General features: G+C 41.2%; 1 protein-coding gene across 8 annotated transcripts in view; it reads left to right on the forward strand.

The window, feature by feature from the left end:
- The window catches only part of NAV2 (neuron navigator 2), a 410,478-nt gene that overhangs the window by 337,896 nt on the left and 52,244 nt on the right, over window positions 1-20,338 (forward strand). For 4 of the 8 annotated variants that reach the window (XM_056353345.1, XM_056353346.1, XM_056353342.1 and 1 more), the window contains exon 12: window positions 16,120-16,258. In XM_056353345.1, the coding sequence (XP_056209320.1) occupies window positions 16,120-16,258 (139 nt within the window). Of the gene's footprint in view, window positions 1-7,050; window positions 7,271-16,119; window positions 16,259-19,672; window positions 19,766-20,338 lie in introns of those variants that run through there. The other 4 variants (XM_056353339.1, XM_056353341.1, XM_056353343.1 and 1 more) reach the window with 2 other exon arrangements.

Raw genomic sequence — 20,338 nt, forward strand, 5'->3', positions numbered from 1 at the left:
CGTGTTCAAGAGAGTGGAAAGATTTTGCAAGGTAACCTGAGAAAGAGGCATGTCTGTTGGCTTGGATACAATCTTTGGAACATCCTAGTGTTGGACAGGCAAAGTAGATCCCTTTGTTTTATTAGAAAAATGCAGATGGATTCTCAAAATGAAGGAAAATTTAATTTTTGTTGAAGTTGAGAGTTTGCATCTTTGTTCTTTGCTCATTACTCCGTAAAAATGTTTATGTGGTTTGAATGTCAGACTCAGTAACACAGAGAATTTGCAAACACTGAAGATCAAGCTATAATGACGCTAGCTGGATTTAATAGTTCTACTTTAATTAGGATAAATGAGTTTACTTTTCTAGTGGGATGTATTAGCGTTTTTAACAGCTACAGCAACGATAAAACAGCTGTAAATGCAGAGATGTATCTAATTAGGGGGGGGCCAAAGCAATTAAGACGGGCATACTCTGTTGATCGTAACTGAACAGGATTTGACAAAGACAGATAGAGTTGACAGCAGTGCTTTTAGTGTGGATGCCATGAGATGGTTGGTGACCGCAGTGAGATGGTTTAATGACTGCAGCTGATGAAGCACTAACGATTTTAGTATTTTCTTGAGGGGGTGTGGGAGGGGAGGGTGAATCAAGTTTTACAGGACTTTTCAAAACCATAGCAGAAATATTTGGAGAGCTGCTTATTCAATCAGAAGGATCTGAGCCTGGTTCTGTAGATACCATACTTGGCGTGTCCTTCTTGGGCCTGAATGCATCCTCTGACATAGTCCCCTGGTCCCACTGGCTGGAACAGAACCTGTAATTCACGTTTTAGCTCTTTCTGAGCTGTTCTCTACCTCAGTGGCCATAAAGAACTTTGCTTCTAGATTACCTTTGTATAGCTTCTTTCATATCTGATGTTTCTGTTCTCTACTGTATTGCTTGTTGACAAAGAAAATATCTTAGAGAGCTCAGAAAACAAACTGTGCATCATATATGGACATCTGTCATACATTCATCCCAAGGCGTTTTTCAGAGTCCTGAAAAGAAAGCAGTGGTGCCAGCTGCACTAGTTTTGTAACTTAATATGTTAGGGATCAGGCTGCAAATTGTAACTGTTGCAGATGACAGGAAAGTCTTACAACAATGAAGTAGTAAACTGTTATTCTATTCAGTGGTTGAGATGGGAAGAATTAAATTTTTTGTCCTTGGTCAGTGGCATGTGTTTTAAAATTGGTGATTGTTGTGCTCTTTGGGAAGAGGGCTGCTTTTTACAGTTTGGAGAAGGACACAAAACTGCATTTAAAACAATGGGACTGGCATTTCAATCTTGCATTTCACTTCATTAACTGTTTGCATTTTAAGATCAGATTTTCTTCCATTTTGTATAGACTGTTCTTACTAATGAGCTATTTGCCATGTTACATATATATATATGTTCGATTTGATTATTGTTCGATTTGATTATATTTGATTGCTGATACTATATCAGAAAAAAATGAGCCTAGAAAATGTATATACAAAAGCATATATATGGTATGTCGTAAATATGTTGATAACATTTTTCACTCAAGGAGTTTGAGACTTGGCAATGTGTTTAAATTTAGAAACAAATGTTTGGATCATCCCAGTACAACCTCTGGATTCAGCGCTCATATGGAATTCCTCTAGGATAATAGCATGCAAGCTGCGTCACTGCCCAGCATCCCCCAGTTTTATCGGATTATCTCCAGTTGCCTGCCTTTTTCTTTCTCCGCTGCCACTGGAAAGTAGCCGTTGGTGTTTATTCACTCTGATGTGCTTATTCATTTGAAGTGGGTACAGTGACAAGTATGTATCACCCTTGTGTCAACACAAATGCTCCGTGTAGGCTACTGGTATTTTTTAAACAAACTTTGAAGTAAATACAAAATGTTATAAACCCACTTTTTATCGTATATTACACATGCATAAATAGCCCTTTCTTCTCCATCAGGCATGCATGTCACCTTGTTGGAGGAAGCTGTGGTTTTCTTTAGTGGTTGGTCTGTGAAAAGAAATTCCTAGGAGTTACATGCTGAGTCTGTCTCATGCTATTTTCCTGACGCATTATCAATGCAATAATCATTAATCTTATTGCAAATCATTAATCTTATCCCATATTTGGCTTTTCTGTGTATGCACAGTCTTTGCAGGGCCAAAATCCCTACTCTTCAAGTCAAGTCAAGTATTGCCATTGACTAAAGTAGTGAGGGACTTGCCTTGGGTCTGTAAAAATCTCACCATCTTTCCCTAAATCTGTGATTGTTTAGTTCCTCTGCGTTGCATAGGTACCTATGCAGTAGTGCATGCTGATGGCTCCTTATTACTTTCTTCTGTACAACACTACCCATATGAGTAGTTTTAACAAAATCCTGAAATATTCACGTGTTCACTTCTAAAAATACATAAATGCAGACAGCACCATCATAATAGAATTGTCTGCTCTCCGGGAAGTCTCTGTGGCAAGAGAGTACTGTCACCCTCAAGGTTTAAGAATGCGCAGGAGAGTGTTTCATAGCATGTATCCCTCATCAGTCTGCAAACGTAGTGCCTTTTTCATTCAGCAGAATGGGGGGAATTAAAAAATGGATCTTCATTTTTCCAGACCCGCTCGTCCTGGCTCCCAAGCTCTTTTTGGAACCACACTGAAAAATCACAACTTCACAGGACTGTGGCAGCTAGCGTCAATTTTCTACCACATCTCTTACCGTGGGTTTATGGTGCTTCCAGTGTTCCTCTGGTTTTAACTGGAAATACCTTCCCAGGATTGACAATTACATATGAGTTCAAGGAGCTGGGGGTGTGTGTGTGTTTAAATGTACTTTAACACAAAACTTAGTTTGTTTAGGTTGATACATAGAACTTTAGCCCTGTAGTGTGATGCATAATACCTGTAATGGTGCAGCAGTGTTGCTGTGTTCCTGCTTTTATTATCTCACGTGTATCTTTAATCAATGAATGTACTTGAAAAAGGTGTATTTTTCATGTGCTCAAGTTAAAAGGATAGAAGTATATTCAGAACCACATTTGCGTCCATTCAGAATATGTTTTGGCTTTAAAAAATTTTTTCCCCCTTCTTTAAATGATCTTGGTGTTCTTTTAGGAGGAAAGAAAGGGAAAAGAAGTCTGAAAAAATTACTGTTGAGATTATTTTAGGACATCAGTTCTCCTAGTTGTAACGGACTCTCTTCCAGGGTGAGATGTGGCAGACGCTTCATACCACACATTATAAAACAGCTTACAAAGCCTGTGAAGCGTGATGTCTTTACAGCCTACACTGCTTGCATTACTTGTACAATCATTGCAGTCATCAAATGCAGACATTTTATAAGCTCCTAAGTGACATACCTCAGCTAAGGAGAAAAAATATAAAATGAATTAACATACTCATGTAAACCCCCAATTTTCAGGCATTTTGGTGTTCTCTTCAGGCAGAATTTGAAAGGCAGCAAGATTTGTGCTGCTTTAACCTAGAATGCAAACCTGTAATTATGGTTTGGGGCCTTTTCAAATGAGAATCAAACTACACGTTTCTTTGATAAGTCTTTTTTTGTTGCGTACAGTTTTAGCTCAGTTCAGACCATGAACACAATTCTTACCGAGGTTAATGGGAATAGCACACCAGTATGGGGAGAAAGAACAGCAATTGGAGGTGCAATGATTTCATTACGCTGAGTATTAGGACACTTAGCAGCCTTTTCTAAGCAGCTGTTCTTTAGGGAAATTAATACCTGGGGTCTCTTTACTTCTCCTCAACTTTAACTACCATAAAAGAACTTAATGTAAAGCTGTTTGCAGTTTATCTCACCCGATTGCTATGCGAAACTTCTAACACAAACGCTTTTATAAACTGCAGCCATAACACACTAATCTTCTGAACTTCCTGACCCATAAAACTATGATTATTGCTACATGTAAAATTCATCTGGAAGTATCCCTCTGTATTTAGTGTTATGGATATTATGTTGCAAAATCCCTCCTCCTTTGCAGTGTAAGGGCTGCCAGGAAAGCAAAGGACAATGGAGCTGTAGATGGGTGTAGAGAAAATAACACTGTACCTTAATCTCGTGATTTCGGTTGTATTTGGAGCTGGTGATCTAACAGATGAGATGTTCTGATTTTTATTTTTTTTTTCCCTAGGTTATAATTTCAGCATATACTTTTTTGATTAGAATATTTCTGGCTGTTCTTACTTACCATTAGGCACAGGTCAGTCACTAATTTCCTATACCACTCTGTGGGCAGGTAATTAAGAAACATCAAGTTTATAGGAGCTATTTTGATGAAGACAGGAAGGATGTTAGAGATGAGAAGAAATCTTTGCTATTCCAGGTGTGATTCTTTTAAGTATCTGTAATATCTGAGAGTTATCTCTAGTAACTCTTCTGTGATTGAAGTAATGAATGTGAACAAGAAGCAGTTTGCAGGATATCTTTTTAGTAAAGGACACTGGTTAAAATCAGCAGAAGCAAAAAGGGATTAATAATAGTTCACAAGCACCTTTACCCTCACTCTAATTATCGGTAACACATACTTTTATTTTTTAAAAAAGCTACATGATTCTTGTCTGATCTACAGCAAAGATAATGACATCGACAGTTTCGCATTTATACACATGCACATTGCAAGGGGGGTGGGATAACTGTGCTCTGGGGTACAGACCTACCAAAAAGTAGAAGAGTCACGTTTCTATCATTTATTTGCTACCAGATTAACTTAATATAGATAATCATCCAATTGGGGGGTGGGCCAAAAAAAAAAAAAAAAAAAAAAGGCATTAAATGAACAGCCTTTTTTCATTTTAAAACACAAACATTTGTATTAAATGATGCTTTTCCCAAGCAGCTTTTATTAGTAGTATTGTTCTAAATTGCAAGTTGTCACATCCACCAGCCTCTAAATTACCAGTCCTCTGTGTTGCTATAGTAACACTGTGGCCACTAAAATACAGACTCTGGCATAGAAAGGCAAGCTCAGACTGCGACTCATTTATTTGAAGGTTTTGGCAGCAGAATATCTCCACGAGGTCTTTATTTTATAACCTTTGAATACTTGCATTTTAACTCTTTCAACCACAAATGCAGCATTGTGCTAAAAGATGTGTTTTAAGACGGCGTACCGAAGCTGAACAGGGTTAATACATACACGGGGATAGTTGACTTCTGACTACTCTTCCCTTCTCTTCTCTTCTCTTTGGTTTTGGGCTGGATGATTGATGGCTTTCTTGAGGTGAGGCTAAGGCAACAGTGCAGTATTGTCTTCTCCACTTCCTCCATCTCAAAGGCTGCCCATCTCCTTTTCACGATGTCTTGGTGACTTTTCAATGGGATCCCTCACTGGTAACCTGGACAACGGAAATTACCCTGGTTGGATTAGAAATGCAGTTTCTTGCTTAGTGAACAAATCTTTCTGTAATAATGGAAATGGACTTGTGTATTGCCACTTGGCTGCAAGTCAGTGTGTTAGTGCTGGTGACTGCATAAACTGCAGTAACAGTCAGTATTTTGTGTGTGTCCCCGTTTAAGTAACAAAATATGATAAACACTATAGGTTCTATCTTGAACTTAATCCCTTCTCCTTCTGCGTGTTACTGTGATATGCTCTTAATTTTGTGAGCTCAGACTTTTTTTCCCAATCTGTTTTCTCTGTTTTGCAGTCCAACTCCCTGACTTTCAACTGCTTGTCAAGTTCATCTGGCCTCCTCACGGTGGCTTTAGATCTGATGGATGTTTCTTTTCAGCCTCAGAACATCTTCCCAGACCACACCCCTAACCTCAGTTTCCCTCTTTCAACTCCTTGTCCCCAGACTCTTTCCACATCTACTTGTAGTGTTTCTCCCACCAACTTTGTTCTGCTTGTAGTGACCTTGAACCAGTCCCTTGGTTCTTCATCCCCCCATGGGCTCCTTGACCTCTCCCAACAGCCTCCTACTCCGAGCTCCAGTGCTGCCTTCCATGCAAAACTGGTCATGGCTGCTGAACAGCACTGTGTTTTCCATCCTCTTATGTTGTTATTAGCACCATTCCTCTTGTATTTCTAGCAATTCTCTTTTTTGGGTACATGTATGGTTTCTTGCTCTGCCCACTAGCCCACAGGACACACCGTGAGTGATGAGTCTACGCAGGCTATAAGTGACCAGCCTTCCAGTTCTCACTGTCTTAAAAGTTTTCTAATGTTTACAGTTAAGTTCGTGCAGCATCTAGCACAAGGGTAATTAGTGCCTCTGAGCATTACTACCCACGGTAAATAGAGCTGGTATAATTTTGCATAGTAGAATAAAAAAATCCCACATGTATGGCAGAATGCAGAGGTGTAGGAAGAATCCTGTCAGAAAGTATTTATATTAGGCTAAAATAAGAGTTTTGAATGCTAAAACCATAAATTTTTATTAGCCAAATATGTATTTATACCCATCTCTACTCGAAATAAAGAGAAGTAATAAGCCCCTTACTTTACAGCTGTAAATAAGAATTGGTGTTTTTAATCCCTACTCAGATAAATATTAACATAACTTGTCCCAGTTTCACAAGGACTTTACTTAGGATACCAGTAGATATCCTAAGATACCGTTGGTATTGAAAATGTTTTCCTACACCTCCAAAAAAAAGAATTTTGTATTTTACCAGTATTCCAATATTTTATGGCAAAACGTTTGGGGTATGTCTCCTGCTACATTCTTGTAAAACTCTAGTTGCTTTAGCAGTCACCTTGTTGAATCCCTCTATAAAAGCAGGGTAGGAAACATGCTTTTCGAGATTGTAGTCTTTTAGCTGAGATCAAATACTGTCATTTAGTACCTTCAAGTACAGGGTTGCTGACATGAGCTTTTCCTTCATGCGATGCGGTATGTGATCCGGAGGCACCCAGGCTGCCTGCTCTGTGCCACCGGGTTACAGCTTTTCACAGATGACCCAGTCCCAGCAGAAAATCTTGACCTCTCCCTTTTTCAGCACTTCAGAGGTTAATTTTGTTGAGGGATCAGATTTCTTTCTAAGGGGAAGTTTCTGATGATCACCTTCTAGCTGAGGCTTTACTTGCCAGTGTCTTTCCGAGCTGCTGAATGTTGAGGGCTCTGTTGGAAAACAACCTTGCTCCAACTTTCTTTCAAGCCTCTTCCTAGACAGTCAAGTTACAAGCTGTTTTATTTAGGGGGGTGTTGGATGGTAGCCTAATGAAGGTATCAACCTGCAAAATAAACCTCAGCCCTTTTGCTGGAATTCTTCATGGGCAACAAGGTGGAGAAGTGCTTTGGCCTGGGAATATTGCAAGGTAAGAGATTTTTCTGCTCTTTTGAAAAACGTGGAAATGTGTTGTGTTACACCTTTGTGTAAGTAGGTTTAGCTTTGTAAATAGTGGCAGCAATGGAAATCCATTAGATGATGGAGTAAATCTGAGAAGTTTTCTCCCTGCGCTATTTCATTTGACTTGTTGTACGCTACATGAAATCAATATGTGTTCAGTAGATTACAAATATTTGAATAACATAATAGGAAATTCCCCGTAAGGAACTGACAGCTATTACTGTATTTGTTTTTTCTGGCTTCGCTTCAGGTTTCTGTGAGGTTTATCAGTATTTTTTTGCGTCTCATACCTTGCAGTCTAACCGGCGATCTTTCCGCTAGTGTTACAGGCTTGTAGCCTCGGAAAACTATGGGGCTTTGTTATATTTTAGCTCTGTAAGTTTGCTTTCTGCGCAAACCAGGAACCTCTATGGGAATGAGCTCACTCTGCAGGGAAACAAAGGCGTGTGTGAGACTGTTTGAGGCCAGATCGCAGCCCAGAGTGCACTTGCTTTTTGGGACATAATGTGCACATCGTATCCCTGCTCCTGTGCAAATCTCTGCCGGCTCCCAGATTTCTCTGAGCAAGGTTAGAAGATCTTTTCCCTTTTCAGGCTTTCTTTCAAATAAGCCTGATTTTAAAGGCTGGAATAAACCAGGAGTTGTTGGTACTGCTTAGAATGTGGCAGTTCTGCTAGGAAAAAAAACTGCATTCGGAATTGGTAGTAGCTGACATCTTCTTCGCATCTCCACATTACAAAGGATAAAGTGCTTCACTTGGTTATTGTGTCTGTCTGTCCTATAAATCTCTGGCCTGATAAGGACGGTTGTTTTCTATGGCTTGGCTTCCTGAGGGACAGTGCTGTGCCCTGTGATCAAATTAACACCTTTTATTGCCAAGGTCAGCTTTATTTGAAGATGTGTCAGCAGGCTGTAATGCGTTCAGAAAGACCAATTTTGTGGTTTTCTCCTTTTTTCTGATGGGCAAAGAGTGTGCAAACGTATGCATTATCTTTGTGTCCATGTGCTTAGCTGCAGCAGACGGTGCTGTGTGAGAGGGGCACTTCTCATGTGTGAAATCTCGGGTTTGCTGTGCACGGCCTTTTGCCTTGATCAGTTTATGTAGAAGCTTTACAGCCTATTCTGAATAGGGAAGAACTTAACAGTGCCTGTGAATTGCTTGAAGTCTTCGTGTGTATCTATCACTTCTTCATGTTGTGCCTGCACATTTCCTGCTGGGGATTACAGCCGGCAACCCTTAAAAGATTTGCATTGGGGTCACTAGTGGAGTTACACTGTCAGGAGGGATTAAAACAGGACTGGGAAACGGAGGAGCCACATTCTACCTGCCAGCTGCTGGAGGGTTTGGCTCAGTGGTATGCTTAGTAGCCACCTTTCCCTGCGTGAGGCTGCCCAGTGGTCCCAGTTGGCCATTTGTGCTGGGGGAGCGGGTGGGCAAGTGGCCACACAGGGGCAGGTGGGTCCAGCCCCATGAGTCTTTCAAAAGCACACCCAGAAGTAGAGAACTTAAATGTCTTGCATAGTGTTGTTTCCATACTACAGCTCATTCCTTTCCTTCCACATTTTAGTTATGTCAGGCCTGTAAGAATTTAGCTAATCTTTTTCTTCTTGGTGTTTAAGCCTGTTTTTATTGTGGGTTGGAACCTTGGACAAGAGGCACTTCCAGGTACCAGTAAGTGCTGGTGTGCTGCTGAGCTCTCACCAGCTCGGTCCAGGCAGATGGGAGGTGGTGTTGGAAAGCAGCTCAGTGTTCTCAGTAAGTGCCACCCCTTCTTTAAGTTGTAACTTAAATAGCGCCTTCGTATGAGGAGGCGAGGTGATCCCGAAGGTACCTGCTTCTGGGGGAGGAGGAGGTATGGGTGGGTAAGGCAGGCAGGGGGAAGGAGCCTGCACAGTCTGGTGTTAGGCTGTCACAACCCACCACCCCATGGGCTGGGCACCTGCTGCTGCCTGGAGGAGGGAGGGAGGTGTTTGGGCTGGGGCCTGGCGGGAGGGAGGAGGAGGAGGAGGCAGCATGTTGCAGTGGTGATCCATACCCAGGGCTTTGCCAGGGAGCCCCATTGCCTCACCCCAGAGGGACTGCAGGGAGCTGGGGCTGTCCCTCAAGCACCTCCAGCATCCCCAGTGGCTTTGGCTTGACCTCTGGGTTTGTTCAGTCCATCGCTGTCATGTGCAGGCTGTGCACTTCACAGGGGTTTATTTTCTGGAGAGCACCAGAGACTTTGTAGGTAAATGAGGATTTCTGACTCCCATTAGAAGACTTTCCTCAGCACTTCTTACTGTCTTGGAAACAAAGGCATAACAAACAAGGCTTTTTTTTTTTTTTTTTTTTTCTCATAATAACAACTAGGATTAAATGCTGACCTGGCTATGATATGAAGACACTGATTTTCTTTCCAGCTTTTGCTGGTGCAGGTCGGTTGGAGTCAATGGAGCCACATCAGGGATGAGTATCAATCCCATGGCCTTCAAAGCAGGGAGGTGAGGGTGCCACTGGCTGTAGGGGTGCTCTGTGCACCCACTGCAGGGCTGCTCAGTAAACTGCTTTGTAAACACACTAAGTCTTCAGACAGAACAGTAAATGGGGAGCACCAAAATTACAGTTTATAGGTCATGAGCCCAGGAAAAAGGGGTTGGTAGCTGGCTGGAGGTGTTTGGCGCTGATTTTTTCAGACCTAGCTGGGAATTTGTGTTCCTCCAGCACCTGGGTCAAAGGCAGTGCCTTGCTCTGGTTTCTTGCCTTCCCCCGAGGCTGTGCAATGCCAGAGGAACCATTGTGGTGAACAATGGCCAAAAAAACAAGTTCCACCAGTCAGGCATTTTGCAACTGAATACGGTTGTGCTGGCTGCTGTGTTTAGTGACTCCAGACAGTGAGGGACTGGAGGGTCCTGAGCAGGTGAAGAAGGCGCCTTTGGAATTCCTGCTTTGGAGCAGGAGATGCTGAGTTTCGGTAGAAAGTCAGATTGCTTTCATGAAGCTTTAGAGTGTTTCAAATGGTAAACTCCCTGAGATTAGCTGGGTTTAGCAGCTCCTGTACATGTGTGCTCAGCTGTGTTCAAGTTTGTTATGAGCTTGGTCAAATTCCTGGTCAGATTTTAAGGGACAAAATAAAATCCAGTGTTATTTTTATAAGGTTATTAGCACTGATATAAAAATATTAAATCAAAAGAGCGTGTGCAGTTTTCTAGCTTATAGAAATCTTGTCTTACCCAAACTTTTTCGATGCTAATTGATACTTTTCTTCTGCGAGTTATTCTTTTTTACAAAGAGGTATTTTAAATGTAAATTCTGGAACTTTACCTTGGATGAATTCTAAAGAGAGCTTTGACAGGGAGCTGCATTTCAGCTTGGTGGTGGTAAACCGAACAGTCGCTACACATGAAAACGGTCTGAACAGCTCACAGCACACTTAGAGCAGTTTAACTCTGCACCAAAAAATGTCATTAAAAGGATTAGATTCTGCTCCAGACAGAACAGCTGGAAATGGTCTATATTCATTTTGCTTGGTTTACTTTTCACTTTTCATGGTCTGGCCTTACAAAGTGTTTCAAGGTAACAGTCCTGTCCCTGGGCTCCACCTTCAGTTAGAAACAAAGTGGTTTATTTTAAAATACCTATAATGAGATGTAATGAGAAGAAAGTAACTGAAGTCATGGAGAAGTGGGGGATTAATAACCATGTAAAATATATTAATTAAATTCACTTCTCTTGAAGTAGATTTCCATCCATTCTCTTGCAAATGGTTATTTGTCACCTTTCATAACAATTTGAAAGGAAAACCATGCAAGGGTCTGTATATGGTTTTTGGATTTCTGACACAGTGATGTCAGTATCATAGGAAATCCCAGAAGAAAACAGCGGAAACTGCAGTATTTGGTATCTCATCTTACAGCACATCTACATGTATCTGGCTTTTTTATTTCTCTTTTTAATTCTTTGAGGATGCTGTGAAGTTTCAAATCACTTTGCACCTTGATATTTTTTTGTTTGTTTGCTCGTTCTATCAACTCATAAATAGTTAATTTTTTAGGTAGAAGAGGATAATTACCATGTTTCCACTTGAAATATTGTAAAGCCCCAAGGCCCTATCTTGGACAAATGTATTTTTCAGCAGCTCATTGTAATTTTGGTTTTGAGTGAAGATCCAGCAAAGTTAAAATCCACACCCATCTGTAGAGAAGGGTGCATTTTCAGCCTTTAACAATACCTTTATTTAGTAGGATTTTAATGACTCGTTTGCTTTGGACTTGCATTGGGGAGGATATCTGCAGTGAGGGGGGCTGTCCTGAGGATCACAGGATGGTTTCTGTGCCTTCCAAGTTGACAAAGAAGAGCCAATTCTGTGGATGATGATTATGCAAGATGGAAAAGTGCTGATAGACTGTGGAAAAATACAAGTCTGAGCCTAACCTCTTTACAAACCTGTTTCAAAAAGCAGCTTTGGGTAGTTGACCTGGTGCTGTATGTGGGCCATCTATAGTAGCGAGGTTGTTAGTCGCATTAGGGCACGTAGTCTGAGATGGGGAGGGAGAGGGAGGGGGCTTAGGGGGGCTTGGTTTTATAAAGAGCAGGAGGCAGCTTTGTGGGAGTTTTTAAATGTTGGTGGTGGTAGTTTTTAAGTGGGTGGGTGTATAATTAAGAAATTTTTTTGTAATTTTCAGTAATCAAAGTAAAGTTTCAGGTGATTGATCAAATAGAGAGAGGAAAGCCCAAACATTTCAGCTTCAGGTTATGGTTGAGTAGACTTCTGCTGACATCAGAAATTATTAATTGCACCAGCTAAATTACAAAGATGTTATCTTGGCTCTGGGAGCCAAAAACACTGTAATTATGGCTGTTAGATCCCCGATTCTGCTTCCTTGCTTTTGAATTTAACCATCAAGGCACTGGATCAAGGTAAAAGCGAACCAATTTGTGTGGAGGGTTTGGGGTTATTTCAAGAACAGTGTGAACTAGAGATACTTTAATTTGTTACCAGATGCTGTCCTGGCACGAAGCTGCACTCTTCACCCGTGTGCAGATATGGACACGGAGCAGCCTGTCCTGTGCTGTTGCGTATTACACCAAATACTGTATGATGGGCTGCTTGGGGGAAGAGCTTTTAGTGTAATAGATCACTGACAGCAGGTTAAACAGTATATGTGCTTTAATAGCATTACTTTCGAGCAGCTTATGCGGTATGTTTGTAAAGTAGCTTGCATTGGCATCTAATTTACACAGTTCAGTGAATTCTGCAGGCATCTCACTTGCATCAAAACCACCTCCAAAGGACAGCATCAATAGTTTTTTATGTCGGTTTTCAAAATTATTTTAAATTTCTGGAGATGTTGTGTTTCCTTGTGTTTCTTCTTTCTCTTACATCTTACTGTTCTTCTAGGTGGAGCCTGACCCCTCCCACCCTCCAACTGAAGTGATTTTTTTTTTAAATAATGCTAAACCTGAGATGTCTGGTGTTGGCTGACACAGCATCTTGCCTTGTCAGAGCAGCCGTGTTCATCAGCATCATCGCTTGGTGGCATCGGTACCATTGCTCGGTGGCATCAGCATGTCTACAAGAGCTATGTTGCTTAACTGCTAGCAACCAAAACACTAGTTGTCTATCTTTGGACCTCAGAATAGCTAATCTATTTTAATTTAGTATTAAAACAGAGTATTAGAAGTGTGTGTGTGTATATATATATATAAGTATTAAAAAGGATTAGTGAACTTGAAAACACAGAGCTGGAGTTGTTTGTTTCCCTGAGAACATAAGAGACTGCAAGCCCAGGATATACTTAAGGGGAAGCCACAACCATCAATGTATTCAGGTGCATGCTTCTACCTCTGTCCTCAGGCGCGTGTCCCAGTTCAGAAGGGCACTCAAATATTTCCATAATGCCTGGGATTGCCCAACTGCAGTCAGCGGGGCTGGCTGATGCCAGTAAAACTACTTGTGACACATTCTTTAGATGCTGATGAACTGGGAGCTGTGATGGTTTAAGGATGGTGAATGGCTGGAGATGTAATGTTTCTGTATGTTCAAGGTGGACCTATGGGTCCTGCAGAAGAACGTTATTGGGGAGGGGGTGGGGAGGCATTGCCGAATCTCCATAAGAAGGAAATTAAACTGTTAAACATGGAAAACATTGCTGTTGCTGATACTGTTATTATTAGGATTTTATTATAGGTTCAGCAATAAAAAGATGATGCTAGTTGCTGCACAAAACTTTGGAAAATGAGAAGCATATTCTTTTATGCATTTATTTCAGTAACTGTCGTGTAACTTTATAGACTTGTAAAATCTAGGTATAGTAATTGCTTTATGTTACAGGTTTTGAAACAGAAGTAAAATATCAGTTATAAACTGAAATTGAGAGGTAATATAACTTTAAATATTTTGCATTATAATACTTAATTGCCTACTCTTAAAAAAAACAACAACCAAAACAACATTTCAAAGAGGTCTTTCAATTCTTTTCCAAGTTATCAATGTTTTTCCATACTCTAGGCACTGAGGGGGGAAATAAGATTCCCCACACACCCCCCAACCCCAAGACCCATTGATTTCTTTTCATGGTTAGCACATCTTTCATCCAGTTATGCTGAGGAAGATTTTGGAAAATAGCAAACAAAATGGTTGTGTCGAATCTGGCTGGCTGGCTGGCTTTCCCAGACTCAACAGGTCTTACATTGTGTATGGAGTTTTATTTTAACATATGCTTTTATTTTGTATTATGACAGATTGCTCTCTAAAAATACCCAGATGAAGGCACATCTAGAAAAAAAAAATTACATCTTTCATTTAAATTGTAGCATCACCAACACTGTAGATTACAGCATTTCATTCTGATCTGGAGAGCTGGTGTGCCTGTGGATTTAGGAAACGGCATTTAGAAAACCTTTCTGCAAAGCCAGGGCTTTGCCTGTAACTGGGGCACACCTGGAAGTCAGCCAGAACTGGCAGGAGTGTGGTTTGTAAGCTGGAGGACACCACATGAAGGGCCACCCCAAGGCTCCATGAAACGGAGCCTGCAGCAGCAGGGGTCAGCGGTTGGTCCCGGTGTCTGTCCCAGTGCATCCCTGTCCTCCACCAGCAGAGCAGCCTGGCTGAGCACTCGCAAATTTCCTGAAGACAAAATCAATCCAGCTTGCTGAAGCTGTTGAACTGAGCTTCCCAGCTGGCTTTGTCTGCGATGGTATGGGGAGAACTGGCACAAATGCCTGTGCTGGCAGATTGATGAGGACAGTAACTGGGACCAAGGCAGTAGCAAGGAGCAGCTGTGAGCAATAACCCTTTCTGCAGGCACACAGGGGAGCGCGTCCCTGCGGCCGCTGCTCTTCATGTGCCTCAGTCAACTGTGCTGCTCTTGAGCTCTGCTCAACTCCCTGAAAGGCCTTAGGTAGACGTGGGTGAACAAAATATTGCCAAGTAAGAAAAATGCAATTAAAAATTGTTAAAGCATCGTTAAAACTCACACAGGTAGCAGTTTTGTAGCACTAAGTGAGAAAAATAAAACGCTTTTCATTTCAGAGTTGCCGAAGGTTATATAGTAAGGCTGTATAGTAAATCAGTGGTGGAGCTATGAATAAAATTCAAGAAACCAGACAGAGATTGCCTTTCTTTACATAGTTTGATTATGTAAGATGCAATTCAATTTCAAGTGCATTATTAAATGTCCAGTATATCAGTTTGTGAATGGCTTTCAGTCTGTGGTCAAAAAACTCACTGCGATCTCGTTGCTACAAGTTATAAAGCCAACAGAAATGCAATAGGAAAGAGAGTGGAGCTCCCAAAATCTGAAGCTGTTGTAATAAATAGATAGTGAACTGCCAGGAGATGGGCTCTTAACTCTAGCTTTCACATATGATCTATGAAATACATACTCATGCGTTTCCAGCAGTAGTTATTGATCAGTGGACTGAAATGTCTTCACAGAGCTACTTACAGGACAGTGTTTCAATCTCAGCTTTATTGTTCTTGGAGATGGAGCACTTGTGAGCCAGTTCATGAATCTCTTCCTTAAACAGCTTATTTTTATGGGCATTTTAGGAGTGGAGCATCTGGCTTGACTTTTAGATCATTTTGATTCTGTCTGTTCTAACATTCAAATCGCTTCAGGCATCATGGGCATTTTTTGTTGGTGCTTTCAGTGTCCTGAATTTCCAGTTACATGTTTCTCATTTACTAGAAAATATTGAAGCTATCACACGCTGGAAGCAGGTAGTCCTGAATAGTAACCTGTTCATAGATCTCCTTGAAAAGGATGTCTGGTACAGCTCAGGAGGGTTTTGTACCATCTGAACAACTAAACTTTCCATTACTAAGGTTTTCGGAGACCGCTAATGCTGTCGATGTTAGATCCAGGTTGTTGCCCAGGTCTTTGTAACAGCCAGGTACAAAAGATTACTTCAGGATGATATTTTTCTTTGCTTTTAAGTTCCTTTTCTGCGTTATGGCTCCGCAAGTCAGTGCTATGCCAACCTGGAGACGCCTTCTTACCACAACCTTCCCCTGCTCTGGCACTGCAGGCATAAATTTCGAGAGTCACTGGAAAGTTTGTTTATTCATACAGACTTCCAGCTGAGCCAGGAAGAGTTGCATCCTTGGTGCTGTTGGCTTGATGATGGTATACGTTAGGCTTTGTGGCGACCATGTAGTTAATAAGCTGTATGAATTTAGACTTGAAATACAAAGAAGATAAGTTAGGAGAATGAGCAGGCCGTTTTCATTTTGCAGCTGCAAGTAGGGTAAGGCTTGTAGAAATAATACTTTACCTTTTGAATGACATTTCGTCTTTTGACCCTTGTTTTCTACCTTTGCTGTGCTTTCTCTCCAGCTGGGATGACAGCAGCTCTGTCAGCAGTGGGATCAGTGACACCATAGATAATCTCAGTACCGATGACATAAACACTAGCTCCTCTATCAGCTCCTATGCCAACACACCTGCCTCCTCCCGCAAAAACTTAGATGCACAGGTAAGATTTCTAATTTAGACGAGGAACATTCATATTTGTTATTTTGTCTCTGCAGTAGGTATAATTATTTTAAGTTGGATGAATTTGAACCCACAGCTGGCCTTCAGTACAGACAGTATCACTGAAAGGGCAATGTCGAGCAGTAGTAACCACCGCCTCATACGTGGCATTTGTGAATATTTCCTCTGTGCGTGGGATACATGGCATCTCTGCCGTGGTGGTGTGGCAACAAACGCCTCCTTAGCAGCACTGCTGTATAGAAAACATGCTTCAGTAGAAGGGATTTATTTTATTTTATTAAATTTTTTTAGCTCTAGAAAAGGTATTAAGCTATTGTGATTTTTCTTAAAGAATAAAATTTAATTAAGTCAACATTGAAGTTTAAAGATTATTTACACTTCCATCGGAAATGTAAGCATGCAAAGGAAGTTAAATAGATTATTTAAAACTTCTTGGGCTGCATGTTACTGCAGGCTTTCTTGTTTGGCGGCATTTCACAGGAGGATAAATTTTATGTCCGTTGGCAGCATACATGTATATTTTGTGCTCAGACACACACATCCAAAGAGGGTAAAATGTGTGAAGGTATCCAGCAGTTTTTCATTCATCAGTTAGAGTGTATAATACAGAGATTTGCAGTAGTATAAACTGCTTTTCCCCCCATTTATATAGAATTTTGTTTGGAAAAAAGCGGCACTAAGAAGTCCAGCTTTGTTCTTTGTACACCCACCTGCCCAGGGGACTCAGGTGTTGTGTGTCAAAGCAGCTGGGATGCAGTGACTTGGCATTGCAGCAGGTAGAGGGATGTAGGTATGACCTTCACCTCTGTTTCTTTCCTCTTTTATTCTTCTCCAGTCCTTTTCATGACTGGACTCTGTATCTGTTTTTAATATCAGTTTTAATGTAGACGTGTGGTTGCTGTGAAGTGTTACCCTGCCTACAGAGCCATGGTGCAAGCATGTATTAGTCTTTGTTCGCTTGCCACGAAGTGCATATTTGAGCCTACATTAAAGATTTCCAGTTAGCCTCTGGTTGTGTATCGGCGATTGCATGTGTGCTCGAAACTGCTAATACAAGTCCCATACAAGTTGAGAGGAGTTAAGATCTATCGAGCATGTTTTTCAGTACGTAACAGTAACATACACAACTAGAAGTATTTTTTGACAGTTCTTACTGTTTCAGCACTGTAATACTCTTGGGGGGAAAAAAAACCAAACCAAAACCCAAAGAAAAAGGGAGACATGACTAAACATCAACCTAAGGAAAAAAAATAGAAACTCATTTGACTTCTATCTTCTGATGGATCTGATTCTTGGAAACACCTCTGAGAGATCAAAATCTGTGTTGATGAACTCCTCTTCCTCCTCCACAACTATTGCAGCATCCAAGCGGGTGCAGACATACAGCAGAAGAAAAGCAGCTGAAGCTTGTGCAGACAGTAGAGCACAGTCATTAGAAGAGGAAGCTGGGAGCCAAAACGTACACGTTTTGTTTGCAGTTTTTTGATGTGTGTCTGTGACCTGCTTCTCTCCTCAGTTTCCATGGCTGACAATATTTATTGTAGCTACTACTATTATCTGCCAATTATTATCCGTGAAACACTTTGTTTTCATTTGAAAAGAATAGCCTAATCTTGTCAACCAAGGGAATGAAAATAGCTTGGAGTGATGGAACCATGTGTAGCTCGCAGGGTTGATTTTTTTGCTGGCCAAAGTACTCCTCAGAGCTCATGGCACAGTGAACACTGCCTATATGCCCTTTCCATCTTACCTGCAATATTGTATGGTGGCCTGTGCCCAGATTTGCGTTCCACTGGGTGGTGAGCCACAAAGGACTGGCAGACATCTGCAGAGGGACGTGGACTTTTCCTCCCAGGTGACCCACTGCTTTGGTTCTCCTGAATAGTAAGTGCTTAACTTTTAAGCTGCTGTGACTCTGCCACATCTCATTGAGTTGGTACAGAAGTTGAATTTCAGATAATCAAAGAGGGAGCTTGAAGCTAATACATGTGCAGCTGGGAGTCCAGACAAATAATACAGCAACATCAAAGGGAGAGAGCCCTGCCATGTCAGTGTCTGCTGATAAAATCAGTTACTTATGCAGAGTCATCTCTGCAAAGGGAGAACGCGTGGTTGCAGTAGGAAAAAACTCGCTGCTAAGAAACTGATTTTCAGAGCTGCCGAGTACCCTGCACTCCAGAAGCTGTCGTTTCTCCATCTTTGGGAAGCAGGACTTAAATAAATATGGTATTAACTGCATCCTCGCAGACGTTAATAGTTGTAGCCCCTTTCTGTAACAGTGCTATGAAGGTGTTAGTGTTCGTTCTGAACAAGCTAGTGATGGGGACCAGAATTTGCGTTACCACGTTGCTCTGATGACGCCAAGTACCAGACCACTTCATGGCGCTGTACAGCTTCTGGGGCCCTGATATTTTTCCCTTACATCGCACAGACATAGACAAGTTACCTTTTACCCAGCGCTGCATGTAGTACACCTTTAAAGTCACATCATACACGTATTTTAATGAGAAATTAAGACCTGGTGGACATTTGGAAATAAATTATTTAACTGATATAAGATGGAAGAGAGGAAGAGGACAAGTAATAAACTCGTTCGTGTAATACTAAAAAGACCAGGAGACAGAAAGGAAACAATTCCTTTAAACAGAAACAGCAGCATCTTTAAGCAGTTGGATGAAGACAATGTCTCAGTTTTGTGGATGAAGACAATGTCTCAGTTTTGTTGAAGCAGAGGTGGGTTTTGTCTGTTCACAGCTTCGTTAATAGATTTACAAGACCATCAGACTAAGTTAAGAAATGCTGGTTATCGCTACTCCCAGCTAAATCCCAGGGTGGCAGGCTTTGCTCCCAGCACACACTCGCTAGGTCGTGCCATGACCTCCAGCCAGCAGCATTTCCACTTTCACCCTTCCAGGCAGGTGCAGTTTCAGCTGCAATCCCGAAGCCAGGTTTCACCATGTTTTGGTTTTGATTCCTTAGTCATGTTTCTGCTGTTCGGAGTGTTTACCATTAAACAGAAACATCTCTGGCCAGAGGGCTTCTAGGGTGGATGTGCGGCATTTCAAAAGCTACAGAAAAACTTTAGCCATGGGTGTACTAATGGAATGAAATGGAAGAGAGCGAAGAAAGAGGACTTACTGTAATGTTTTTCTCTCTGTTGAGACTGCATTATCCTTACAGATGTAAAGGAGGAGAAATAGAAGGTACAGGAATATTTCGTAGTCAGCTAAAACCAGAATAAACCCTTTACTCGCTCTTGAACGCTAACAGTGTAAATACACAATTCCAGACAAGGTACTTGAAGCAAGATACTAATGAGAGCATGTGAGGCATGATGTTGAGGTGGGTTTGTTGGTCAATTATTTATTGCTTCTTGCATGTGCTCTCTTCCAAGATCTGTAAATGTAGAAGTTTAGAGAAACATGGGACATGGAAACAGTCACACTGTGAATTTATTGCACACCTACCGGCGGTCATAAATAGAAAGGTAACCACCCTCAAGCCTTGCAGCCACGCGAAGAGAGTTAGAAAGCAGTGTTTCATTCAAGCCTACGCTGAGTTCCTGTCTTTGAATGGAGAGGCAAGGAAACAACATTTGCATAGCACGAGGAAAGTGCAAGAAGATAATGCCTAAATCTGTAATTCAGCAAATGCTTGTTAGTCTAATGACTCAATATGCAGACAAATAATTCAGGTCCTGACTATTTCACATGGCTGAAGAAAGACCGTTGTGATGTGTAGCATCAGCTTACATGTACTGATTGCTTAACTAGTTTTTCAGGCTTTTAAAATAAAATTAATTACAGCAAAAAGCAGAGGAAATGAAGCTGCAATTCCCCTGGGTTCTTTAATATTAATGGTGTGATCTGGTAGGAAAAGTGAAGTCACGAACTTGAAATATACTTTAGGAACGTAAAAATAAAGTACAGCATTTTGCTGAAAGCATCATATATGGTCATGTGTCCTTTCCTGTGCTGTGCTTTTCTGATTATCGAAAGGTAGTAAAAAGTTGTGAGCTTTATAATGCTTCGGGTTATTTAAAATAATTATCTTTTAAATG

The sequence above is a fragment of the Falco biarmicus genome, chromosome 10, assembly GCF_023638135.1.
Source record: "Falco biarmicus isolate bFalBia1 chromosome 10, bFalBia1.pri, whole genome shotgun sequence".
Lineage (NCBI taxonomy): Eukaryota > Metazoa > Chordata > Aves > Falconiformes > Falconidae > Falco > Falco biarmicus.